This window comes from Lontra canadensis, unplaced genomic scaffold, assembly GCF_010015895.1.
Source record: "Lontra canadensis isolate GAN:19392208 unplaced genomic scaffold, GSC_riverotter_1.0 scaffold21, whole genome shotgun sequence".
In the NCBI taxonomy this organism is placed as follows: Eukaryota; Metazoa; Chordata; class Mammalia; order Carnivora; family Mustelidae; genus Lontra; species Lontra canadensis.
In genome coordinates this window covers 13,111,968-13,139,389 of record NW_022631015.1, presented here as the reverse complement: position 1 = coordinate 13,139,389, position 27,422 = coordinate 13,111,968, and the positions used below count along the sequence as shown (strand labels likewise).

At 42.3% G+C, this 27,422-nt stretch overlaps 1 protein-coding gene across 2 annotated transcripts; it reads left to right on the top strand.

Annotated features, from left to right (window-relative positions):
* The first annotated feature begins 755 nt into the window (after positions 1-755).
* On the top strand, positions 756-26,898 carry MCUR1 (mitochondrial calcium uniporter regulator 1). 2 transcript variants are annotated; one of them, XM_032861594.1, is made up of 9 exons: positions 756-1,265; positions 9,406-9,543; positions 13,959-14,062; positions 14,882-14,983; positions 17,186-17,227; positions 17,920-17,991; positions 22,933-22,986; positions 25,175-25,289; positions 26,367-26,898. In XM_032861594.1, the coding sequence occupies exons 1-9, from the start codon at positions 836-838 to the stop codon at positions 26,429-26,431; spliced, it is 1,122 nt and encodes a 373-aa protein (XP_032717485.1). In that variant the 5' UTR covers positions 756-835; the 3' UTR covers positions 26,432-26,898. The 2 variants fall into 2 exon arrangements, with proteins under 2 accessions (XP_032717485.1, XP_032717486.1); XM_032861595.1 differs by lacking the exon at positions 26,367-26,898 and adding an exon at positions 26,120-26,194.
* The last annotated feature ends 524 nt before the right edge of the window (positions 26,899-27,422 follow it).

The following is a 27,422-nucleotide window of genomic DNA, read 5'->3' as shown; positions in this document are numbered from 1 at the left end:
TAAAATTATAAAAAAAAAAGAAAAATAAAATTAAAAAAAAAAAAAAGAAAACTCCCAGAGGACAAGAACAGCCTCATTTTTCTTCTATCTCCAAGCCTGCAGCCCAGTGCATATTTCATTCATTCACTCAATGAACATCTACTGAGTTCACATAATGGAACAGTACCTGAGACAGTGCATTACGCATTCAAAACGCTTCCTGAACTGAACACCACTAGTTTCAGATCTCTACGCCAGGAAGTCTCAGTTAACATTCATGCCCCATGTTTTAAATTCCCCAGATTGAGACTTTATCCTTTCTTGGTGTGCTAATCCGGAAACAAAAGCTCTGAAGTTTAGCCTTTTAATGTTTTGTCTATGTAAACGCCTCTCCTTTGCCCCTGCTAATTCCTTAACATGCACCCCAGCGCCACGTTTTGGGGGACTTCAAATGAGGATAGTAAAATCTAAGCAGCCTGGCGGTGCAGGGACTTTCCTGGGGACTCTGAAGGGCGCCGGTGGCATCAAATCGTGGCAGCCAGGAAGGCATCACAGATCAGGGAGCCCTCGCAGCCTCCACTCCACTGAGCCGGTCCCAAGCTCCCGCAGGACCCGCGCTCGCTTCTCTCGCTGGGCCTAGGGCCGAGCCCCGCCCACCTGCCCCCGCCCCATACAGGCCCCGCCCCATACAGGCCCCGCCCCGCCTGGCCCCGCCCCGGCGCGCGCCCGGACCCGGCCCGTCTGGCAGGAAAGGGCGGGCCCGGCGCCACCCTCCACGCAGCTGCTGGTGTGGACTCGGGCCGGCGCGCCGCGCGAGCGGGATGAGCGCGCGCCCGGGCCTGTGACCGCCGTGGCGATGGACTGCGGCTTCGTCGCGGGCGGGAGATCGAAGCGCCCGCCGGGCCGCCGGCGGCTTGTGCTCTTCCTGCCTTCAGGCGGCTGCGGAAGCCCGGGCGGCCGCGGCGTCCCGGCGCGCTACTGCCTGTCAGCGCTGTCCGTGGGTCTGGGGGCGCTGAAGCCTCGCGCCCCGGCGGCCCCCCGCGGCGCGTCACGTGCCTCCCCGCTGCTCCTCCTCCTGCTTGTGCCCTCCCCGCGCCTGGCCACCGTCGCCCAGCGCCGGCCCCTAGCGGACCGGGAGCGCTCGCGCCTGGGGCCCTCTGTCCCCGCGGCTAGCCGCGGCGGCGCGGGAAGGTGCCTGCGGGGCCTCGCCCCGGGCGTCGCCTGGGCCGCCGGCGCCCTCCACCTGTGCCGCGGCCGAGTGGCCGCCATCACTTCGTCCAGGAGAGGTGAGGACCGCGCGGCCGGGGCAGCAGGGGGCTCGTCTCGCCGGGCCGGGGGCGGGACCAGCTTTGGCTTTGACCTTCCGGGCAGGACGGGACGGGGAGGCTCGGCGACCCAGAGGTCGGATGAGCGGAGGTCGCCGCGCTTCTCCGGGCGTGGGACGAAGGTCTGTCTGCCCCCGCCCTGGTGACCCGGAGTCCGGGGCACAAGGTGTGTTGGCTGCGGTTGGCGGGGATGCCGGGAGGGCGGTGCGCGCTGGGCAGGGAGCTGGTGCTCGCGGGCGGGGGGAGCCGCCGGATGGGCGCCGGTGACGCGTCCCTCGTGTCGCCACTCGGGTGCGGGCGCCTGCGGGAGATTCTGCGAGATTGAGGAGCGAAACTCTGGGAACTGCAGTTTCACTTCCGACTGTCGTGGATTTATTAACTCACTGAACACTAGTTGCCTGTTCTGCGCTTGGCTGGCGCTTTTCTGGGTACTTGGGAAAAATCAGAAAAGTCTGGGACCTTCACTCTAGTACCGGAGATGATGTAGATAGATAGCTACAATTTATGTGTACGCATATAATTTACATATGATTACGTACGGAAGTGAAAAATACCGTAGGGGAAAAATGGAGGTGGTAAGGCTTAGGAAGTGAGGTGGGTCTCCAGCAATGAACTTAAATGGGATTATCAGAATAGTTTATATTGAGAAGGTGGCATTTTGGTTAATCATCAAATTGTTGATGAAAATATCATTTGGGGTAATCTTTACTAGCAAAGGGCAAAAATACCACTTTGGGTGGTCTATCATCTCAATCCATAGTCATCAGTAACCACACTGATGGCTCCCCCTCCATCTTTTTCTTAAGAGAAAAGCCCAGTAAATGTTGACTGTTCTGTTGTTTTTTTTTTTTTTTTTTTTTTTAGAAATTTTTCCCCCGTGTCTTTTTTTTTTTTTTAAGATTTTATTTGTTTATTTGACAGAGAGATCACAAGTAGGGAGAGAGGCAGGCAGAGAGAGAGAGGAGGATGCAGGATCCCTGCTGAGCAGAGAGCCTGATTCCGGGCTTGATCCCAGGACCCTGAGATCATGACCTGAGCCAAAGGCAGAGGCTTAACCCACTGAGCCACCCAGGCGCCCTGTTGACAATTTCTAAAGTATAAAAATATCCACATCTGGGGAAAGACTGGAAGGACAAAAAAGTGAAGGAAGGAAGCTTTACATACAAAGTGTGGGGAATGAGTGGTGAACTCTGTCAGTGTTCTGCAGTAATTAGGAGTTAGAGATGACTTTGATCTTTATTTCAGTACTTCTGTATTTTGTTGCTCTTTTTTTTTTTTAATAAGCTCGTGACTTTTGATTTATTTTTATCTCCTCATTCAATACTGTGGGGCAAAAGGGAAGAGTTCTCATGAGTTTTCTGATTTTGTCAGGAAGGTGGTACTTATTGAATTAGGCTCAGAGGATCTCATTTCTTCAGAGAGTGAGGATGGATGCATAAATACGGGGAAACAGCCAAGACACAGTTAAGGAACAACCATCAGCAACTGAGTTTTGTTTCTTTACTTTCAGCCTAGTGATTTGTTCCGTGCCCCGGTTCTCAGTAGGGCTACTGAGACTTAAGGATGTTGTGAGTAGTAAGTTTGTACTTGGTTTCCTCCTCCGTTCAGGCCTAACTCCCGGCTGCTTTTGTGTGTGTGTTTTAATATATCCTTTTGATATTCTGAAAGCCCCTCCAAGGGAGAATTACGCATTGCACTTTAAATTCCATTTACTTGCTTCCTGGTTATTAGTGGGAATTCATTGTTCTTGGGCCTCATTTTGTTGTCACAATAAAGGAGGAAAAATGAGTCAGAGGTATTCTAAATGCCAAGAGTATTGCTCCTCCTCAGGCTTCACCCTTTGACAGAAGGCAAGATGGCATTCAGCTTCCAGCAGTGGTGGTTGGCCTGCCAAGTGAGAAGGGGCCAGACCTTTTCAACACTTTTCAGATAACAGTACATAGTTTGTTGAAGTAAGCTTACAGTTTAAATGAATTCCAGTTGTTGTTTTATTTATTTATTTTTTATTTGACAGAGAGAGCACAAGTAGGCAGAGCGGGAGGGAGGAGAAGCAGGCTCTCCACTGAACAGGGAGCCCCATGGAGGGCTCCATCCTGGAACCCTGGGATCATGACCTGAGCCAAAGGCAGCTGCTTAACCGACTAAGCCACCCAGGTGCCCCTAATTCCAGTTGTTTTGAACAAGAAAAAAATCTGCAGCATCTAAATTGGAATTAGTTCTTGCTTAGAAAGTAATCATGATTGTTTATTTTTGGGATGTGTGTGTGTGAGAGAGAGAGGGAGATGTTTTAAGTCACACAGATGACTAATTTGGTACTAGAAAAATCCCATCACTCTTCACCAGCCAGTTCTAGACTCAAATTGTTTTCAAGCTTCCGGACCAATGGGACCGTTGAGCACAGTTTAAATATGGGTGGGTTAGCCTCTAGAGGGCCCCTTGAGAGATTCGTTCGTTCATTCATTCATCACCGCTGTTTCTCAGGCTCCGTCTGTTCGGTCATCAGGCAGTCGTTGGGGGTCTCTTCTCCCGGAGGCCAGTTTTGTCTCAGACTGGGGTTAATGAAAAAAAAAGAGGGACGAATGAAAAAAGAGGGACCAGATTTAACTGAGTTAATTTAGGTACAAAGAGAAGGTCGTAGGTGAAGAGGTGAAAGGGGTTGATTGCAAATTTTCTCTCTAGACAGTCTCACGATCCAGATCAGAGAGGTCTCTTACACAATTATTTCTGGCCTGCACTTGGCCAGGCCTTCTGCTAGATGCTACTAATGTGAAAATGACTAAGACTGGCTGCTCTTGGGATGTTTGGACCTAGTAGATGATGCAGATGTGGAAACAGTGTGGTGAGTGCTGTGATAGAGGTGTCTGGGGTGGGCTGAGAACACAGATAAGGAGCAATTAAGGCTGCCCTCTGCCCTGGGTGGAACTAGCAGATGGAACCACACAGTGTAGCATAATTCCCTACCCAGAGCATAATGTTTACTTAGCAGATTGTAAAATTAAATGAAGAGGGGTTGAAATGATGCTAAAATTTGCCAGTTGAAAAAGGGGGTCAAGCCAGACATCAGGATAGAGTACCAAGATATACAAGTACAGGACACAGAATAATTTAGGTGTCAAGAAAGAAAGATGAAAGGGTAGGTGTAGGCTAAATTAGGACAGGCTTTGTATTTGTGTGCCTTGCCAAGGACCTGATACTGTAGGCTAGTGTTTCCCTGAATGTAAGGGCCTTTTTTTTTTTTTTTAAGATTTTATGTATTTATTTGATGGAGAGAGACACAGCAAGAGAGGGAACACAAGCAGGGGAAGTGGGAGAGGGAGAAGCAGGCCTCCTGCTGAGAAGGGAGCCCTATGCAGGGCTCAATCCCAGGACCCTGGGATCATGACCCAAGACAAAGGCAGATGCTTAACGACTGAGCCATCCAGGCACCACCCCCCCCCTTTTTTTTTTAAACGACTAAGCTCACACATTCATCTAGCAGTTGTTGCATTTTACATTTTGCCAGTCTGCAAACAGTGCTTGGTATAAAATATTGGATTTCTTGCACTTGACACTGACTGTGACCCTCTTTCCAAGGTGGGAACCATTGCTTTAGGCTTCTAGACAAACATCCGATCTGTAGGGTTCTGTCCATGTCATGTTTTTGCTTACATGCTATTTCCTTTAGATCGTTTAGAGGTGAAGGATTGACAGTAGGAGCTGATTAGCTGAAGTAGCTTTCTGGTCACTTAGGGGATTTACCTCAGACTTTCAAACTTCGAGTTAGTAGTGACTGTTTAGTAGTCACTTTTATTTCTTTTACCACTCTTCTACAAATCTGGCATCATAGAAAAGTAAAGACAGACATGTAGTAAAATTTTCATGTAGCTATGTTTATTACATTTAAATGAAAGTTTTTTAATTTTATATTGCCTATGTCTTTTTTTTCTTCTGCGGTCAAAATGTCTTTTATAGTATAATTGTAAGAATAAGGAGCTATTGTGTTTAATTGTCCTTTCTGGATAGAATTACTAGTTGGCACTGTAATTGATACATATTTTTAAACTATTTTTATGATTCATGAAATACAAAAGCCAGAGAACCATTACCATGCTACCGTCTTCAAATGAGCACCTTGAAACAAGTTTACAAGATGAGTTGGATCTGTGGCTAAATGTACAGAAATTCGTAAGAAAGGTTAACATACAAATTATTAGAATGCATCCCTCTAAAGATAGGTTTTTGTAGAGATATCACAAAGATAACTATTGACAATACCTCTTATGAATAAAGACAAAAATCCTCAACAAAATACTCAGCAAATCAAATCCAGCTATATGTAAAAAAGGAGTATACATCATGACTGAAGGGGATTCTATCCCAGGAACAACAGGTTCATTTAACATCTGAAAATCAATTCCTGTACCGCACCATATTTTAAAAAACAGAAGAAGGAAAAAAAAAACCATGTGATCATCTCAGAAGACAAAGAAAAGGAATTTGGCAAAATTCAGCACCCTTCATGATAAAAAACACTTGGCAAGTTAGGAATGGAAGGAGCTTCCTCACTAATAAAGGGCATCTGTGAAACACCCATAGCTAACATCATACTTAATAGTGAAGGATGAAAGTTTTCCCTCCAAAGGTCAGGAGCAAGGATGTCTGCCATCACCAGCCATGCAACATTGTACTAGAAGTTCTAACGAGTGCAAGACAATGAAAAGGAGGAAATAAAACTATCATTGTTCACAGATGACATGACCCTGTAAGAAAAATCTAAGGAATTCACTAAAAAACCACTAATTAACAAGTTCAAGAAGATTGCAGGATACAAGATCAACATAAAAAATATAACAAAAAAAAATCAGTTGCATTACTCTACATTAGAATGAATAATCTAAAAAATAATTACCTTTATAGTAGCATCAAAAAGAGTAAAGTACTTAGGGGACAAATTTAACAAAAAACACACAAAACATAGGATTGACCCTTGAACAGCACAGGGCTTATGAGTGCCAACTCCCACACAGTTGAAAATTTGTGTATAACTTCTGACTTCCCCCAAATTTAACTACTAATAGCTTACTGTTGGCCAGAAGCTTTACCATAACAGACAGTCAATTAACACATTTTATATATCACATGTGTTATATTCTGTATTCTTAGAATAGTGTAAGCTAGAGAAAAGAAAATTTTAAGAAAATCAAAGAGGAAATACAGTATGGGAAAAAAAAAATCTGTGTGTAAGTGGATCCATGTGGTCTAAACCTGTGTTCCAAGGGTCAGCTATAGTGTGAAATCTACATAACACTATTAAAGAAATGAAAGAGCTAAAGAAGTGGAAAAACATCCTATGTTCATGGATTAGAAGACTTTGTACTCCACCAAATTGATCTACAGACTTAAAAAAAAGGAAATTGATAAGCTGATGCTAAAGTACATATGGAAATGCAAGGGACTCAGAATGGCCAGTGCAATCTTGAAAAAACAAAACTCGATATAAAAACTTACCACAGAGCTGTAAGTCATCAAGAAAATGCGTCACTGGCGTAGGACAGATATAAATCAGTGGCATAGAGTGGAGAACCCAGAGAAGATTTACTGTCAACTAATTTTTGACGAGTTCCAAGACAATGCTGAAACAACTGGATTTCCACATGCAGAAGAAGTTCCACATAAAAGTTAACTCAAATGGATCAGAGACCTATATGTAAGTGCTGAAACTGTGAAAATTTTAGGAAAAAAATGGTGTAAATCTTTGTGTTCTGGAATTAGCCAGTAGTTTCTTAGATATGACACCAAAAGCACAAGAACAAAAATAAGTTGGAACTTCATTAAAATTAAAAACCATTGTGTTTTGAAAGGCACCATCAAGAAAGTGAAAGCCAGGGCGCCTGGGTGGCTCAGTGGGTTAAGCTGCTGCCTTTGGCTCAGGTCATGATCTCAGGGTCCTGGGATCGAGTCCCACATCGGGCTCTCTGCTCAGCAAGGAGCCTGCTTCTCTCTCTCTCTCTCTCTCTCTCTCTCTCTGCCTGCCTCTCCATCTATTTGTGATCTCTCTCTGTCAAATAAATAAATAAAATCTTAAAAAAAAAAAAAAGAAAAAGAAAATGAAAGCCAGCGCACAGAATGGGAGAGAATATTCATAAAGTATATATACAGTAAGGAACTTGTATCTAAAATGTATAAAGAAGGGCACCTGGGTGGCTCAGTCAGTTAGGCGTCTGCCTTCTGCTCAGGTCATGATCCTGGAGTGGCTCAGCGATGTATCTGCCGCTCCATCTGACCCTGCCCCTTCTCGTGCTTTCTCTCTTATGTTCTCTCTCAAATAAATGAATAAAATCTTCAAAAATAAATAAAATGTATATATGTCTTTAGATTTTTATTTATTTATTTGAGAGTGAGCACACGCACAAGAGAGAGAGCATCAGAAACTACCAACCAGGGGAGGGACAGGGAAGCCGAGTCCCCGCTGAGCAGGGAGCCTGACACAGGACTCCATCCCAGGGCTCCGGGATCATAACCTGAGCCGAAGTCAGATGCTCAACCAACTGAGCCACCCAGATGCCCCTAAAATTGTATAAAGAGTTCTTAATGACCAACTCGATCACAGAAAGATAACCCGATTTTTTTTTAAAGATTTAAATATTAGAGCATGAGCAGGAGGAGCAGAGAGAGGGAGAGAGAATCTCAAACAGACTCTGCACTGAGCTTGGAGCCTGATTTGGGGCTCAGCCTCACAGCCCTGAGGTCACTACCTGAGCTGAAACCAAGAGTTGGTCACTTAACCAACTGCCACCCAGGCGCCCCGAAAGATAACCCAATTTTCTAAATGGCCAAAGTGTGTGAATAAATGTTTCTCCAGAGATAGACAAATGGCCAATAAGCAATGAAAAGATGCTCAACATCATCAGGCATCAAGGGAGTACAAGTCAAAACTGCTATTCCCATGTTTATTGCAGCATTATTTGCAATAGCCAGATTATGGAAGCAGCCCAAGGGTCCACTTACGGTTGGATAAAGAGGTGATGTGTGTATATAGATATAGACATAGATATACAGATACACAGATATAAAAAATCTATATGTGTAATAGACTATTAGTCAGTGATAGAAAAGAATGAAATCTTACCATTTGCAATGATGTGGTAGAGTTGGAGGGTATTATCCTAAGCAAAATAAGTCAGAGAAAGACAAATACCGTAAAATTTCACTCCTATGTGGGATTTAAGAAACAAATGAACAAAGGAAGAAATGAGAGACAAGCCAAGAAACACTTTCAATTATAGAGGACAAATACATAAGTAAATACCATAGTTGAAGAGACATCTAAAAAATAAAAATAAATTGCAGTGGGATACCACGTTATACCCACTAGGATGGTTATAATAAAAAAGACAGACAATAACAAGTGTTGATAATGTAGAGAAATTGGAACCCTCAGACACTGCTGTTGGGAATGAAAAATGGTGTAGCCACTTTGGAAAATAATCTGGCATAACCTCATAAGGCTAAACACAGTCACTGTGTGATGTAACAATTCATTTTCTGGGTATATACCCAAGAGAACTGAAAACTTGCTCACACGGAATCTCATACACACATGTTCCCAACAGCATTGTTTATAGCAGCCAAGTAGAAACAACTCCATAGGTAAAAAGGAATTGGTATATTCCTAAAACAATGTGATTCAGCAATAAAAAGATACAAAGTGCACATTAATTATAAGGTAGATGTACCTTGAAAACCTCACCTAAGTGAAAAAAAAACACACACAATACCAGATCCCTTATTCTATTCATATGTGATGTCCGGAGTAGGCAAGTCCATAAAGATAGTAGGTAAGGGGTTGCCTGGGTTTGAGGGAGTTGGGACATTGGGGCATGATAGCTAAAGGGTATAGGGTTTCTTTTTGGGATGAAGAAGATGTTCTAGAGGATTGTGCAGAAGGTGGCAGAACTCTAGTAAAGATAAAATTGAACACTTGAAATGGGCAAATTGTATGGTATGTGAATTTCATCTCAGTAAAGCCCCAGCCAGGTGGGCTTTTGAGGTAAGCCATATTCTTCCATGCCTTTTGTTTACTATCATCCTGTTTTGAGCCTAATTGTTCTTCACATTCTAGAGCTAAGCCTCTCGGCTGGGAGCCTGCAGTTGGAGCACAGGAGAGATCTGGAGCACAAAAGGCGAGATTTCACCTCTTGTGGGAACAAGAAGCTCTACTTTGACACCCACGCCTTAGTGTGTTTACTGGAAGAAAATGGTAATCCTTTCGTGGGTCACTTAGGGCCATGGAAAAACACTAAATGATAAGTTCTCCTGATCTTACTAACTTCTCCTATTTCTCTTTGACATTTAAGTCTACAGATGATCTTTTGGTCAATCTCTGTTTTTTTTTAAGTTCTTTTTTTTTTTTTTCTTTTTAAAGATCTTATCTATTTATTTGACAGAGGAGAGAGAGAGAGATCATAAGTGGGCAGAGAGGCAGGCAAAGAGAGGGGGGAGCAGGCTCCCTGCTGAGCAGAGAGCCCGATGCGGGGCTCGATCCCAGGACCCCAAGATCGTGACCCAAGCCGAAGGGTTCTTATTTTTTTTTTTAATTTAATTTTATTTATTTACTTGACAGACAGAAATCACAAGTAGGCAGAGAAGCTGGCAGAGAGAGAGGAAGGGAAGCATGCTGCCCATTGAGCAGAGAGCCTGATGTGGAGCTCCATCCCAGGACCCTGGGATCACGACCTGAGCCGAAGGCAGAGGCTTTAACCCACTGAGCCACGCAGGCACCCCAAGGGTTCTTATTTTTTAAGGACATTGTGCTTCCGCTAGACCAGTTGAGACTTCTTGTATACATTTTCTCTTTGTCCCTAAGAAATTCTTGTATACGTTTTCTCTTTGTCCCTGAGAAGCATATTTTTACAACATCTCTCTGGAGGTAGAGTGTTACAGATAACAAGTTAGACACAAGTTAGCAAAACTCAGGAATGTTTCCTAGGACACTTGCTTGATGCACAAAAGTGGTAGTTTTGTTACTGGGCGTATTGTGTGCTTTTAAAATTGTTATGAAATTAAAAATGTTGCTGAGCAGCCATTGCTAATTTCAACTTGTAGGGTTTTTTTAATAGTTCAATTAATATTTTCTTTATCACTATTAATGCAAAAGATGCTCTAACATATATGACGTTTATTGAAAGTGGATTCAGTGCATAGATAACATTCTCTTTGAATCTTCTCTAGACAAACCGGTTCTAATTCTCTGTATTATGAGTCTTCACGACACTCTAGATGTTGCCCCAGTTGTATGTGATCGTATCTGCAGAGCTACTCTCCGGAGCTGGGCTTCACTCGCCAGGGCCAAGCAAGTGGCGGGAGCTCTGTGCTCGCCTGGGGAGTTAGAAGCTCTAGGTTCAAGCTCCGCCAGGGCCCAGCTGCAAAGCGGGGCAGTTCTCTCATCCTTCCCAGTTTCTTTTTTCTTTTTTTTTAGATTCTATTTATTTATTTGAGACAGAGATAAAATGCACGAGCAGGGGAGAAGCAGAAGGAGAAGCAGACTCCCTGCCGAGTGGGGAGCCCAGTGCAGGGTCGGTCCTGGGACTCCGAGATCACGGACCTGAACTGAAGGCAGACACTTAACTGACTCAGCCACCCAGGTGTCCCCGTCCTTCCCAGTCTCTATCTCCTCATCTCATTAGCAGTGTGGGCTCAGTAAGAATTCCAAAGGGTCCTTTGAGTATTAAAGGAAATACAGTGTACCTGAGTACACTTCAGAAAAACTGTTAAGTACCATATCATAATCTTCATTGCTTTCCTTCTCAACTTGAAACATTAGGCCTTTTTTCACCAAAACGTCTTTCGGTTCAGAATTTAGAAAAGTAGAATGGAAAAGAGAGACATCAGAAATTATGTGGATAAGCAGAAGTCTTCCTGCTTTTTCCTTTTTTCTGTGGCTCTAATGTTCTTGCATTCAAAGTAACCCATTGTAAAAAGCCATATTGGAGAGAATGGGGGTGTTTCTGTATACACTGGGGTTTGATGAGAGTAAGGGAGCATCATAAATCTTGTTAAATGGCAAGGTAGCAGCAGTGGGCTCGAGATGGCCGCAGATCTTTCTCCCGTTAACAGGTGGGGTTTATTTCTCTTCTCCCACCAAAAAAGTCCATTTATTTACTTTTGATAAATAAAAACTGTTCACCTTTAAAGTGTGATGTTTTGATAGATGTACTTCCTGCTTTTCCTCATTTCAAACCTTGACACATGAATTTTTGGTATCTCAAGACTGGTGTTATGGGGACCCTGCCAAGATGTAGGGCGCGAGGCCTCTTAGACGAATGTTGGATATTTAAGATGCTATAGAGAAGGGCCAGAAGGACCTGTCCAGGAGCACTCCCACCTTCCATCCTTACCTTCTCCAGAGCTACGTCTCCTGCTTCACAAAACTTTCTGCGTGTGTATAATCTCTCTAACCCTGATGGTGTCTTGTTCTCTCATTCCTACAGAACATTTTTTTTTTTTGAAGATTTTATTTATTTATTTGACAGACAGAATCACAAGTAGGCAGAGAGGCAGGCGGAGAGAGGGGAGGAAGCAGTCTCCCCGCTCAATCCCAGGACTCTGGGATCATGATCTGAGCCGAAGGCAGGGGCTTTAACCCACTGAGCCACCCAGGCGCCCCCTACAGAACATTATTTTGTATCTGGTAACCTGGTAGGTTTTCAGACCTAACTTCTGCTTTTTCTTATCCCTTTCTCCTCCCATAGGTGGTTATAAATTATAAGGCTGTGGAGTATATTAGCAGCGTAAGTTCTCAGCTGGTCTCTTTTTCTTCATAATTGCCAAACCTAGATATGTTTAGCTATGAGCACTTTTTCAAAAGTTTTAAAAATTATATTTTCATTTTCAAAAAACGTAGGCAGAAAAGAAACAGGAAAAATATTCTGTATCCCAATACCCCAGAGCAAGCCAATGTAACATTTTGGTGGGTAACCTTTTGGATGATATTTGTAGATGCACATGACCCACATGTTGAAAATCAAAGGAGTTTGAAGGAAATAGGTCTTTGGAGGTCTTTTTGTCTCTTTCAAATCTCTTTGTTTCTTATTATAGTTGGGGGCTACGTGGGTGGCTCAGTCCCTTAGGACCCTTGATTTTGGCTCAGGCTAGGATCTCAGTGCTCAGAGCTGGAGATCTTGGCTTTGAGCTCAGCAGGGAGTCTGCTTGAGATTCTCTCTCCCCTGGCCTGCCCTCCCCCCTTCCCACTCGTGTATGTGAGCAAGCACATCTGCACTCACACTCAATAAAATAAAAAAAAAAAATTATAGTCAGGGTGCCTGGGTAGCTTAGTCGATTAAGCCTCTGCCTTCAGCTCAGGTCATGGTCCCAGGGTCCTGGAATCGAGCCCCGCATCGGGCTCCCTGCTCAGTGGAGCGCCTGCTTCCTCCTCTCTCTCTGCCTGCTGCTCTGCCTGCTGGTGCTTGCTCTCTCTCTCTCTGTCAAATAAATAAAATCTTTAAAAAAAAATACATAGTCGGGGCACCTGGGTGGCTCAGTGGGTTAAACCTCTGCCTTCAGCTCAGATCATGATCTCAGGGTCCTGGGATCGAGCCCCGCATCGGGCTCTCTGCTCAGCAGGGAGCCTGCTTCCCCCTCTCTCTGCCTGCCTCTCTGCCTACTTGTGATCTCTCTGTTAAATAAGTAAATAAAATATTTTTTAAAAAGTACATAGTCTCAACTTAATCTCATCCAAATTGTATCACTTACAATTTATGGAAACAAATGTGCCTTTAATTACAAGAATCAGTAGATTCTTCTGTAGTTCTTACAGGTGGAAGTATTTAATGAAAAAAATTACTTTCCAGGGTCTTGGTTTTAAGCATTTTATTAGAATTGCCAATGTGAAATATAAATTACTATCTAAAGTTATTTTTTTATTTCTAGCTTTTTAAAAATTTTAATATAAATTCAGTTCATTAGCATATAGTGTTTTATTAGCTTTACAGGTAGTACTATCTAAAATTATTAAACACTGCTGAGTTAGATATTTCAATTCAGCATCTGAGTTTACTAAGTATCAAAGCTGTATTTTTCCATCCTGGTCCCCTCTCTACAAGTGACTGAAGAGACTTGCGGAGGAAAAATAAAAAGAACAGATTTTTCCTTTTAACATCAGATGAATTAATAGCTAAATTACTAGTTGTCTTTATATGGTCAGTGATTTGATGGATTTATGCTGGATGTGAAATAATTGAGCTTTCCTACTTAAGTAAATTATTCTTTACTAATGTGTACATTTTAGAATAGGGAAATCAAGTCATAGAAAATATAAGCCACAGGGAAGGAAATAAAGATTACCTAGAATCTTTGTTAAGTTACAAAAGCAGTAAATTGCGTCTGTAATTTTGACCTTGCTTTCCTTTCCTTGACCCCGCATTGCAGGCTTCCTCTATGTCATGAGACCGTCTCAGGAAATAGGATTTTTTGCAGCTAGGTAGGACAGTAGAGGACACCAGCCCAGCCCTTTATCTTTACATGTAGAAATAGATGTGTCATGCTTGTCCAGAGACACAGACACAGCACAGCCTGGAATTCCAGGCTTCCTGAATTCAAAACATTTTCTCCCCTTCTTCTTTTTTTTTCCAACAAATAGAGTCTCCAGAGTGTGACTGTCTTTGTGTGTTTCCTTAGGCTTCACCACCCAGCAAGCAGAAATCACTATCTCTGCATTGGTCAAGATCACGGACGCCAACATGGATATCGTCTACAAGGATATGGTCACCAAAATGCAGCAGGTTAGCTTTGTCGGGGCATGGTAGCCAATTTAAAGCCTGAAGTTAGGTTGTTATTTGGAATACGTATTTTTGGATAATACTGCATTGAAAAACATATAGTACTTTTTAAGATTTTGTTTATTTATTTGAGAGAGAGAGAACAGAAGCAGGGGGAGGGGCACAGGGAGAAGCAGCGCTCTATCCCAGGACCCTGGGACCACGACCCAAGCTGAAGGCAGATGCTTAACCAACTGAGCCACCTAGGCGTCCTAAAAAGCATATAGTACTTTTAACCATAGTTGAGAGGGAAATGATCCTAGTGGCATAAAAAGTAGTTTATTCGAGGGGCACCTGTGTGGTTCAGTCGGTTAACCATCCGACTCATTCTCAGCTCAGGTCTTGATCTCAGGGTCGTGAATTCAAGCCCCACATTGGGCTCCACACTGGGCACGGAGCCTACCTTAAAATACATATATTTGTATTTTTTTTTTTCAAAGCTATCTTCTCAACTATTGTAGAGTCATGTTGGAAAACTCAGCTATGTTTGAAAGTGGACTCTTCCAGTCCACCATACCGAACACGGAGATGCGGCTGGGATCACAGCAGTGTGTTCTTGACCTGCTGGTCCTCAGACCGCCACCCTTTGAACTGGCTCACTTGATGGTGATACTGGACTTGAGTCTTTATTCTTCTCCTTTCTTCATTCTGGAATAGAGGACGACCGTGCTGAACCTCTCTCCTCGTGTCCATGTTCTCCTGGTTTCTCACTAAGATGATTCCAGGTGGGAGGCAGATGTCCTAGGCCAGCCTAGGTTACATGTTTCGTTTCTCTTTTCCTAGGAGATCACTGTTCAGCAAATAATGTCTCAGATTGCCAATGTGAAAAAGGATATGATTATTTTGGAGAAGAGCGAATTTTCGGCTCTCAGAGCAGAAAATGAGGTAAAACTAAAAAGCTGCTCGTACTAATAAAGTGCTCGCTGTCGAGACGTTGAGACATAAATGCGTGGACAAAAGTGGACAGGTTAGATGTGTTTTCACCAAGTGTCCATTACCAGATCAAGACGTGAAATATTCTGGCACCCCAGAAGCCTGCTAACCCCTGCTAGGAAGACCCCTATATCCTGTGTCACCGTTGACTGGTTTTGCCTTTTCCAGAACTTCATCTGGGGGAATCCTGTGGTGTGTCTTAATGGTGGATGGGTCTTGCTCATTGTCTGTAGTGTTATATGAATGTGCCTCGTTACTCTACTGTGATGTACGCTTGACTCCTGAACAATACAGGTTTGAACCAACCAACCAACCACTTACACAGTTTAGTCAGTGTTTTCTCTTCCATATGATTTTCTTGATAATACTTGCTTTTCTCTGGCTTTCTTTATTCTGAGAAGATGGTATGTAATACACATAACATTCAAAATATATCATGTTATCAGTAAGGCTTCTGGCTGACAATAGGCTATTGAGTTTTCGGGGAGTCAGAAGTTACATATGGAGGTTTTGGGTTTTTTTTTAAGATTTTATTTGTTTATTTGACAGAGATCACAAGTAGGCGGCGGGGGGGCGGGAAGCAGGCTCCCTGCTGAGCAGAGAGCCCAATGCGGGGCTCGATCCCAGGACCCGAGATCATGATCTGAGCCGAAGGCACAGGCTTAACCCACTGAGCCACCAGGCACCACTATATATTAGATTTTTAACGGGGGGGGGGTGATTAGTGCCCTAACCCCCTGTGTTGTTCAGGGGCCAACTGCATATTAGAATTGTTTCCAGCTTCTGGTTATCACAAAGTCTTGCTATAAAATATCCCTTGGTTTCTGGGGTGGGGTTCTTTTCTTTGTTTGTTTGTTTAATTCAGTTTAGTTAACATACAGTATATTCCAAGGTTCAGGGGTAGAATTTAGTGATTCATCGCTTACATTTAACACCCAGTGCTCATTACATCACGTGCCTTCCTTAATGCCCGTCACACAGTTACCCCGTCCTCCCACCCCCCCACCCCTCCACCAACCCCCAGTTTGTTCCCATGATTAGGAGTCTCTTATGGTTTGCTTCCCTCTCTGTTGTTATCTTACTGTATTTTTCCTTCACTTCCCATATGTTCATCTGTTTCTTAAATTCCACATATGAGTGAAATCATGGTATTTGTCTTTCTCTGATTAACCTATTTCACTTAGCATAATACCCTCTAATTCCATCCACGTCGTTGCAAATGTAGCCCTTGGTTTCTTAAGTGTGGCATTCAGCACTGAAGTGAGTGCTGTGTTTGCATCCTTCCTTTTGTTTTCAGTCCTAGCTGAAGTCTCATAAATGAAGTCCATTTATTAGTGATTCATCTTAGTCTTATGAAAGGCCTTCTAGCAAAAGAGTCCTTTTGCTAGAAAACAGTAGTTTGAAACTCTCACATTTGCCCTCGAAATCGGCTATTTGAAGGCAGAATTTGTTAAAAGAAAAATTGAAGTAGGTATAAAGACAGAAGGGCCTCTGGAGGCAAAGGTGTATGTTAAAAACAATGTGTTACTGGAGTGGCTCAGTCAATAAGCCTCTGACTTGATCTTGGCTCAGGTCTTGATCTCAGGGTCCTGAGTCATGATCTCAGGGTCATAAGAAACATGAGCCCTGCGCTGGGCTCCATGCTAGGGAGCCTACTTTAAAAAAAATTGAAACTGTGTTACTGATCTTATGTAACCTTCAGGATGAAACCGATCTCAAGATAGGCACATGCGGGGTTTTTTTGTTGTTGTTTTTGTGTTTTTTTCGATTTTTAATTATTTATTTGGACAGAGCAAAAGAGAGAGGGAACACAAGCAGGGGGAGTGGGAGAGGGAGAAGTAGATTTCCTGCTGAGCGGGGAGCCCAATGCAGGGGCTGGATCCCAGTACTCTGGGATCATGACCTGAGCCAGAAGCAGATGCTTAACGACTGAGCCACCGAGGCACCGAAGTAGGCTCATGCATTGTAATACCATCCTGGTATGACAGATAATCGTGTCTGCTCCCAAGACTTTTCAGCTCATGCTTCATTCTGAATGCAGCTGGAACTGTGCACGAAACATGTTCTAATGTATGTTTATTACCAAGTTTTAGGTATTTTTTTCTAACCATCTAGCCATATCCTTGACTTGTTTTTTTTTTAATGTGTTTTTAGAAGATAAACGTGGAGCTACATCGATTAAAACAACAAATAATGGTGAGACCCTCACTCCTCCTTGCATGCTTGTAGGCAGTTACTTAAACATAGTAATAAATACCATGTCAGAAGTTCTTTAGGTGTTCTTAAAAACTTAATCCGATGTTGAGCATTTGTGTAATACGTCTCAAAAGTACACACTGGAAGGTTTAGCTAAGAACACAGTGAATAAGTGGGTAGAGGTCTGTAAACAAATTCATTAAGAAAATTGTGTTCTAGGATAAATGGAATTATCTTTAAATTAAATGTTGAAGTTGAAACATATGGAGCCTTTAGGTTCTGTTAGAACAGACTGGGTTTAGAGAATTACATGTGATTTCAGAATGCTGACTGTGCCAGCTGTTTGATTTCTTTTTTTTTTTTTAAAGTAGAAAGGACATGGATGTTAAGGAAGAAAAGGTTGTGATGAGTGTTAGAAAGAAGGCTTTATTTAAACCAGAATTTCATATTTTCCTCCTTTGAGTCCTTCTCTGCTTTCCAGAGTTGGCCAGGGAACAGCTTCAGTCATAAATTCCATAAGGAGATTACACTGGGAATCTCAGGATTAAAAGCAGCAGGAACCCACTCTGGCCTGACTCATGCATAAGTGGGCGTTATTTGTGTACATGACTGGGAAGTCCCAGGCTTCACGTCCCAAGAGGGTTTCCATTTCTCACTTTGGATTTCTTTCTCTTTGTTTGCCCTCCTGACAGGATGAAGTGGTCAAAGTCCGAACAGATACCAAGTTAGACTTCAATCTAGAAAAGAGCAGAGTGAAGGAATTGGTATGTTTCTTTATTAAAAACAGAGTGTGAATTCATCGCTTTGTAGGATGGAATGCTCCGTCTGGTCTGAGTATATAGACAGTTCACCTGTGCATCGTTGCTAGACACGGTTTTCTCTTTAATTGTATTCTAGCTTAGAGCTTAAGTTCAATAACTTTGAAAAATGAAATGAAAATCTTGGGAGGCGCCTGGCTCCTAATCTTGGGTCAGTCGGTAGAGCGTATGTGACTGTTGATCATGAGGTAATGAGTTCAAGCCCTGCATTGTGTAGACATTACTTAAAAGTAATACCTTATAAAAAATGAAACTCTTGGTCAAATCAAGTTTGAATCTCGTTTTATTTCAGAGAGGGAGAGAGACTAAATTATGTGTGACTTAGTACCAAAGAAATCAAACCAAATCTCACCCTATTTCATCTAACTTAAGCCTCTACAGGTCCAGATTTTTCTAAAGTTAAGTTGATCATCTGCCTTGAATAATACTAAATTTAATTCTACACTGAAATTCAAGATTAAAAAAAATTTCCCATATAGCCTTTAAAAAAATTTTTTTAAAATATTTTATTTATTTATTTGACAGAGATCACAAGTAGGCAGAGAGGCGGCAGCAGGGGATGGGGTGCAGGCTCCCCACTGAGCAGAGAGCCCGATGCAGGGCTCGATCCCAGGATTCTGGGATCATGACCTGAGCCGAAGGCAAAGGCTCAACCCACTGAGCCACCCAGGCGCCCCCCATATAGCCTTTTTAAACTTTTAAATAGAGAAATCTTAATGACTTGATTGCATTGTTTCCAAATGCAAATTCAAAACAATTTTTTAAGTTACACTAAATTGAAAAAAAATTTTTTTTTCTTTAAATATTTTATTTACCTGACAGACCAAGATCACAGGTAGGCAGAGAGAGAGGAAGGGAAGGAAGCTCCCCGCCGAGCAGAGAGCCCGATGCGGGGCTCGATCCCAGGACCCCGGGATCACGACCTGAGCCGAAGGCAGAGGCTTTAACCCACTGAGCCCAGGCGCCCCTAAATTGAAAATTTTAATTATGAAAAGTACTTCTGTGCATTTGCTACCAGAAAGATCTCAGAAGAGGCGCCTGGGTGGCTCAGTTGGTTGAGCGTCTGCCTTTGGCTCAGGTCATGTTCCTAGGGTCCTGGGTTCCTCGTCAGGCTCCCTGCTCGGTGGGGAGCCTGCTACTCCCTCCCTCTCTGCCCTTACCCCTGCTTATGCGTGCACACGTGCGCGCACGCACGTTCTCTCTCTCAAATAAATAAATAAATAAATAAATAAATAAATCTTTAAAAAAAGAAAAGGGGGGTCTCAGAAATGTAGGCTGTAAGTAAGTAAGCAGAAGGGCACTTGCCCCTGTGTGGTTAACTTGTGGGATTGTGTACAGGACTCAAGAAAGCTGTGCAGATACAGTTCTGCTGCCCTTGGCTTTTCAAAAATAATGCATGGGACTACTATTTTTTTTTTCCGAGTTTGCACAGCAGCACTTTTCAATTTTTTATTTTATTCAGTTATAATTGACATAGACGGCATTACGTTAGTTTCAGGGGAACAACATGATGATCTGCTACTTGCATACACTGCAGGGTCGTCACCACCGTAAGTCTAGTTACCATCTGTCATCACACGTAGGTACAAAATTTTTTTCTTGTGATGAGAACTTTTGAGATCTGTTCTCTTAGCAACTTTCAAATAGTGTATTGTTACTGTAGTCTCCATGCATGACATCCCAGGACTTATTTTACAGCTGTAAGTTTGTACCTTTTTTTTGTCTAAAGAGTTTATTTATTTGACAGACAGAGATCACAAGTAGGCAGAGAGCCAGGCAGAGAGAGAGGAGGAAGCAGACTCCCCACTGAGCAGAGAGCCCGATGCGGGGCTCGATCCCAGGACCCTGAGACGGTGACCTGGGCTGAAGGCAGAGGCTTAACTCACTGAGAGCCACCCAGGCGCCCCTCTAATAATAATGTTGAGTTGCCTTAGTGACTTTTAACCCATCTATCTTGTTCAGGCTTTATTTGAATTTGATAGCACTGGTTAGATACCTTCTTTATTCTTAGAATAATGAGAAATGGGCTGTGTGAGGCATATTTTAACTAACACAGAACTGGACTCACATGTAGAAACTGGGTATACACAGTTGTTCATTGTCTCCTGGTTTATCACAGTTTGCTTTTAACCAAAATGTACTATAATGATAAGTGAAGCTAATACTGAAATTCAAATAAGTACTTAACTCTATTTTGGAACCACCTCTGGATTTCAAGAGTTAAGCTGAGCTTTGTTGTACAAAATCATTATTCCCATGTCACCTATCTTGTCTCAAAAACCACTTTTCAACAGTAAAGATTAATTCACCTAGCATCACTAAAATATTTAACAGGTGCTAGTGTATGATTAGTCTCTAGAAAAGGAAAAACTTTTTAATTAGGATGAATAATACTTCAATGCAGTAGTAAAATACTTAAATTAACATAAAATCTATGACAGATGGAATATCCAAACTTTCCTTTTGCCTTAGGTGTCAAATGTCTCTGCATAGCACTGTTATTTAGAATTTTAATTTCAAATTCCTCTAAAATACTCTTTTTTAACTATCTTAACAGATTCGATCTTTTAAATTTAAATTCAATTAATTAACATACAGTGTATCACTAGTTTTAGTGATTCCTCAGTCTTATTTATATATTACCCAGTGTGTATTACATCACGAGCCCTCCTTAATGTCCATCCCGCAGTTACCCCATCCTCCACCCCCGTCCCCAAGGAGAAACTCTTTATTTATTTATTTATTCAGCAGACAGATCACAAGTAGGCAGAGAGGTGGGGGGGTGGGAAGCAGGCTCCCCGCTCCATCCCAGGACCCTAGGATCATGAGCTGAGCTGAAGGCAGAGGCTTTAACCCACCGAGCCACCTAGGCGCCCGAAGGAGAAACTCTTTTTTAATTACCTTTGACCTTACGGGTTTTGTACTTAGCAAAAAATCTGAATGCACTTGATTTAGGAAGATGGCCATAGCTAAGAGCTGTGCGCCTGCTGAACATGGGTGAAAGCCCGTGAGTCGATGGGACTTTCTAACTAGCTGAGAAGTGGTTCGTGGTTATCCTAAACTGAGAAGACTTGAGTACAGGACAGCAGTGTGTATTCAGTGCGCGTTGGTGAAGAGGAGTGGACGGGACCTTCCCTCTCCTTGTTGAATAAAGTTTTGTTTCAGTTCTATAACTGGTGCTACTTACAGTCAGTTTCAGAGCAGTATGGCCTCTAAGCCACTTTGGGGTACAGGGAGATAGAGTCACATAGATGTTAATTTAAAAATCACGGCAGGGGGGCGCCTGGGTGCCTCATAAGCCTCTGCCTTCTGCTCAGGTCATGATCTCAGGGTCCTGGGATCGAGCCCCAAATCGGGCTCTCTGCTCGGTGGGGATCCTGCTTCCCTTCCTCTCTCTCTGCCTGCCTCTCTGCCTACTTGTGATCTCTCTCTGTCAAATAAATAAATAAAATCTTTAAAAAAAAAAAAAAAATCACGGCAGGGCCAAGATTGAGGCTTGGCTTTTCTCTTGTGGCCGGTGAATACTGACTGAAAAATCCGGTCCACCCTGCCCTCTTGTGGCATTTCGATGCATAGCTCCTTCCTCTTCTAAAACCCTGAAGTTTAGATGGAGATCAGCATTCTTTGGTCCTGATTGGTGCTTGGTTTGGGGTTTGGGGGGGGTTTCTCCAACTTTTTAAAAAAATTAAAAAAAAAATTTTTTTTAATTTAAAAATTTCTGAGCAATATTATTTTTTATACCTTAGCACCCTGGTAGTCCAGGGGAACATTTTATAGTTAGAAAGTTTTCTAGATACAAAAGCACTAATTTTCTCCCCTATCATAGCATTACCTTACTGAAGAATTAAATGCTAATTTTTCATTTGCTCAATTAAATCCTAATACCCACTGGTAAGGAGATGTGTCTGATTTTGGTCTCAGTGTCAACAAAATTGCACTAAATTTTTGCATAAATGTCAATAGCTTCCCCCCCGCCAAAGTCAATAGCCAAAGGCAAGATACCACTTTGATTCTGGGGCATGCTGGTCAGTTCCTTCAGTAACACTGGATTGTGACACATCCAAGTGGGGTTTTGTTTAATTTAAATCAATATGTGATGGTTTAATGCTTATCTTGTACCAGTGTATTTAGGAGGCCAATGCCTTATCCATTAGGCAGTGTATTTATATTGTATCTTTAGGCAGTGCCTGTCACATAAAAATATTCCTTGAAACTATTTTTCCCCCAGTTTTATAACATTCCTAACTTTGTCTAAGCCTCAGGTAGTGACCAGTTTTGTGATTGTGACAGGTTAGCTCCCAAACTAAATTGTTCCCCACTTTTGCAACCCTCTCAAAAGCAGCAAAAAGCACACGATTCAGCAGCCATGCAAACTGGTGCCTGGAGAACGCCGTTACAGTAGGGGGAGGGGACAAATGGCATCACAGCAAACAGATGACAGGAGCAGAGGAGAGAGGTGAAAGGTGACAAAGGGAATCCAGATACTGGAGCAGTGAGTGGCTCAAAAATAAGACACTTCAGGGGCACCTGGGTGGCTCAGTTGGTTAAGTATCTGCCTTTCCCTCAGGTCGTGAATCCTGGGCTCCTGGGATTGAGCCCCATCATCAGGCTCCCTGATCAGTGGGGAGTCTGCTTCTCTCTCTGCCTGCCGCTCCCCCTGCTTGTGCTGTGACTCTCTCAAGTAAACAAATAAAATCTTTGAAAAAGGAAAGAAACTTCAAAAAAATACATCTAAGGGAGAGGGTCAAGTAGGCTACTTGATTCCAGATGTGATGTCTAGTGTCCTATATTCTTGGAAGTACTGAGACTATAATATTTAAGGCAGTAAAAAAGGAGAGAGAGGAATAAATCAGAATCTGACTTGTGTTACATGTTCGTTGGTTTCAGTACTCGTTGAATGAAAGGAAGCTGCTGGAAATGAGGACAGAAATGGTGGCATTGGTAAGAAATGAGACTACTTTTCATGGTCATTGTTTTCATCTTGGCTTCATCCCACGTGTGGTTACTGTCCTTTGTAATGATGTGTTATGGGAGGGTTCTCAAGTTTTGTGTCCTAGGGTATGTTTTGGGGTTTTTTTCATTGTGGTAAAGTACACATAAAATTACCGTCTTAACCATTTTTAGGCGAACAGTTCAGTGGCATTAAGTACATTCACATCCTTATTCAACCATCTCTGGCACCCATCCACAAAGCTCTTTACATCTTGTAGCCCTGATACGACTTGTTACGCACTAACTCCCATTTCCTTCTCCCCAGCCCCTGCCTACCGCCATTCTGCTTTCTGTCTCTATGAACTGACTGCTCTAGGAACCTCATATAAGTGGAATCATACAATATTTGTTTTGTGATTGACTGACTTCGCTTAGCATAATGTCCTCAAGGTTCATCCATGTCGTAGCCTGTCAGAATTTCCCTCCTTTTTAAAGCTAAATACCATTCCATTTGCGGATAGACCACAGCTGGATTATCCTGCCAGTGGACACTTGGGTTGCCGTCATCTTTTAGCCGTTGGGAGTCATGCTGCTATGGGCGTGGTTGTGCCAGTATCTGTTGGGAGTCCCCGTTTTCACTTCTCTGGGGCAGGTGCCCAGAAATGGGGTATCCTAGAATTTTCTTGGCACTTAATAGAATATTTGTTTATCTTCATGAAAGTTTAAATCCCAGTGATTGAAGAATAATAAGGAATGGCGATTTTTAAAATTACTTTTCAAATTTACGACATGCTTTACTTTTTTTCCGTCTTCTGTTACTTGGGACCTCTAAAACATGTAAGACACTTCCATCAGAGAATAGTAGAGTATTCCTCTGGAATATGTTTCTGCTCATCCAGACCTCTATTTCCTTGTTCATTACCAGACTTGTTAGCCATAAGGAACTACATACAAATGACCCTTGAACAGTAGGGAGGTTAGGGACCCTCCCACATAGTCAAAAATCTGCATATATCTTTTGACTCCCCAGAAACTTAACTGCTAATAGCCCACTGTGGACCGGAAGCCTTCCTGATAACACAAACAGTCAATTAACACATATTTTTTATGTTATGTGTATTACACACTAAAACAAAGTAAGCTCTTATTAAAATCATAAGAAAGAGAAAATACATTTATAGCACTGTACCATATTGAAACAAATCAGGTGTAAGTGGACCCGTGCACTTTAAACCATTGTTAAAGGACCAATTGTACTTACTTGTCCTGGGATATTTAGTGAATTATTTTTGTGCATTAATAAAATGTTCCAACCCCTTTATAACATCAGCCAAACTTGCCACCCTTAGAGGATAGTTGTGTATCTAGTTTAACTGTATTGTATTTGGAAAAGAAGCCTTTGGTATAACTAAGCCTCATACTAATAAAATACTTGGTGTTTGAACTATGAAAGAAGAAAAGTTTAAAATGTGAATAGGAATTGTGTCAAGGCAAACACTGTTGCTTTTAGATTATCTAAGATTGCATTCACTTTTTATTTATTTATTTATTTTTTAAGATTTTATTTATTTAATTTGTCAGAGAGGGAGCACAAGCAGGGAGAGCGGTAGGTAGAGAGGGAGAAGCAGTCTCCTGCTGAGCAGGGAGCCCAAAGCAGGGCTCGATCCCATGACCCTGATATCATGACCCGAGCCAAAGGCGGACACTCAACCGACTGAGCCACCCAGGAGTCCCTGTGTTCACTTTTGAAAGCATTTTCTGTCTACCTATCATCAAGAGGGAAAAAATGAGGTACCTTTATTGTCTTCGAGTACAGACTGTCTTTTAACTTTAACCTTAATTTGTAGACCAGTGTATCCTTTACAGAAGCTTTTTTTACATTATCACATTTGATTGTCCTGTGTGAGGACAGGGCCAGTGGTGTTTGTTTGTTTTGGTGTTTTGGTGAGGTTTTTTGTTTTGTTTTGTTTTGTTTTCAAATTAAAGTAAACAAGCCCAGAGACCGTTAAAGGCCCTGACCAGTACAACATAACGTGAGCATAGTAGAACTAAAGCTAAAGCCCAGGTCTCCCTAAGCGTAGCCCTTCTTTCCCCGGGACTTCCCGCTGCTGCGGAGGGCCTATGGGATGGTGGGAGCCGAGGGGATGGCAGGTGTATCCTAAGTGGTTTAATGCTATGAATCTCTTTGTTTTGAAAGCATGCCCAGCAAGATCGGGCTGTCACCCAGACAGACAGGAAGATAGACACTGAGGTCGCTGGCCTCAAAACCATGCTGGAGTCACACAAGCTTGATAATATTAAATATTTAGCAGGTAAGCTCTTTTGCGTCTGGATAGTTCACAAGTGGAAAATTCATAAAATTTGGAAAATAAATCAAAGACAGATGCTGCGTTTCTTCTATTCTAACACATTTTTTTCATCTTTTAACGTCTCTGAAATTAGAAGGCACGTAATCATTTCCGATAGATGGAGTATCATACAGTAATCGGTATTTTTTTTTCCTTAGTAGTAAAATGATGTGCTTTACAACCGGTGGAATCTTAAGTTTTATAGGATACTGTCACTGAACTGTCGTTACTTGGAATTTTTTTTAGTGAAATTCAAGACAGTATTTTACGGATGGAAGGAAAGGCTTTTGAGTTGAGATCTTCCTGCTTCAATAGGGGACACTCCTTGTAAGGAGTTATTTTGGTTTTGTAATTTTTGAGCCAAAAAAGGGAATGAAAATTCACATATAAAAACAACTCGGTGATTAATTCACATTTAACATTTTGGATTTATCAATATATTCAAGTTATAATAGCAGTTAGAAGTGGAATTTTGTTGGTGACTTTTTAAAGGGTGTGGCCCTCTATAGTACATACACATATCCTTTGTGATCACAGAATTTCTGAGGTTCATTGAAAAGTTTCACTGACTATTGAATACTTTTCTACTTTGAAGACGATTGCAAATTGCGGAGTGTTTTAGTGGGCAGGTGTCTCGTCGAATGTGGCACCTCACATGCGATCTGAGTTTCTGGGGTTGGTTTTTCTGTTTGGTGGATAGGTGGATAAGCGCCTGTATGTTTTCTTAATAAAACGTTTTTCTTTAAGTAACTCTTAACACAACTAATCTATGCTCAATTTTTTTTTTCTTACAGGATCTGTATTTACGTGCCTAACAGTAGCTCTGGGATTTTATCGCCTATGGATATAATAAAGTGTCTATTTAAAGATAATCCCTATTGTTTTGCCTTAAGAATACCAGATTGCTGGGCCTCTTTGCCCCCCCTCATTTCCAGATTTTAACCCCAGTTTTGACTTAATATATATTATTTATTTTATGCAGATTATGGACATACAACCAAGGAAAGAAGTCATAATCGTTCTTTCATCTTTTCTATTTAGTTGCCTTTGTACCGCTGAGTGGTGGTGGACAAAACACGGAAGACCCCACTCAGCCGGTCCAGTGAACTTGGTCTAACCTGTGGGACATGCCAACAGTAAAAATTTATATAACCCTAAAATTTTCAATCTTCTGTCACATAGAGGATTTTGGGGGTCTCCATTTAAAAGGCACAACGACTTCACTAAGTGCTAAAGGATCATCGAAACTAAACCAAGAGCACCAGACCCTCTGTCCCTCTGACCAAGCCCTTCCCCTCAGCCAGCGCCCATGTTAGGGGGCAGCCCCAGTGGGTTGGTGTGCTAATGATTCACCTGTACTGTCCCCCTAAAGAAGTTATTTTTCTCTTAATTTCCATTGTCTTAGTAAGTTGTCATGGTTACTTTTCATGTGCCTTTCCGCCAGAAAATCTTGTTGCCTGATGAAATTTTGTAATCATTACAAATGGGGACTCTGGTTTTGCCTCTCAGAGTGCTAGATTTCTCTCCCACCCTTACATTGTGTGTGTGTGTGTGTGTGTGTGCGTGCGTGTGTGTGTGTGTGTGTCTGCTGGGGTTCTTATAGAGAAGGACATTGTCACGTTATTTAAATGACTGGTGTGAGAGAGAATAAGCATTTTAAAAACGAGAACATAGAGGACGTGTTTGTGTCTTTCTCTGCATTCACGCATGTGCACATGACCTGTACAGTGCAGAAACTACACGGGCACTTGTCGATCGATGTTGATCGAATAGGTAGGATAAATCATCCGCTGTCACTGTTGTAACCGCATTAGCGAAAAAGTTACCTTTGTCCTTTGGATGTCTTTCTAAACTTCAGAAAATGTAAGTCAGTGTCTTTTTTCTTTTTTTTTAAAAAACATGTGTTTAGCACAAAGCTGCTGAGCTCCAGATGAGCCTGAAAATCGAGTACTTTGGCATCAGTGGTATCAGTTTCAAAGTGAATAATTATTTGATTGTTTTAAACTTGATCCAAAATTATCTCAACGGCTTTGTGCTTCCGCTTTCAGAAAAGGATCCCCAGAAAATACTGCACATTGAGCAGTTGCCTTAAGTATT

Excerpts from the sequence above, each read along its gene's own strand:
- MCUR1 (XM_032861594.1), top strand. The coding sequence starts at position 836 with ATGGACTGCGGCTTCGTCGCGGGCGGGAGATCGAAGCGCCCGCCGGGC. Across the intron at positions 14,984-17,185 it reads CTCTCAGAGCAGAAAATGAG|AAGATAAACGTGGAGCTACA; the intron begins GTAAAACTAAAA and ends ATGTGTTTTTAG. Across the intron at positions 17,228-17,919 it reads GATTAAAACAACAAATAATG|GATGAAGTGGTCAAAGTCCG; the intron begins GTGAGACCCTCA and ends CCCTCCTGACAG.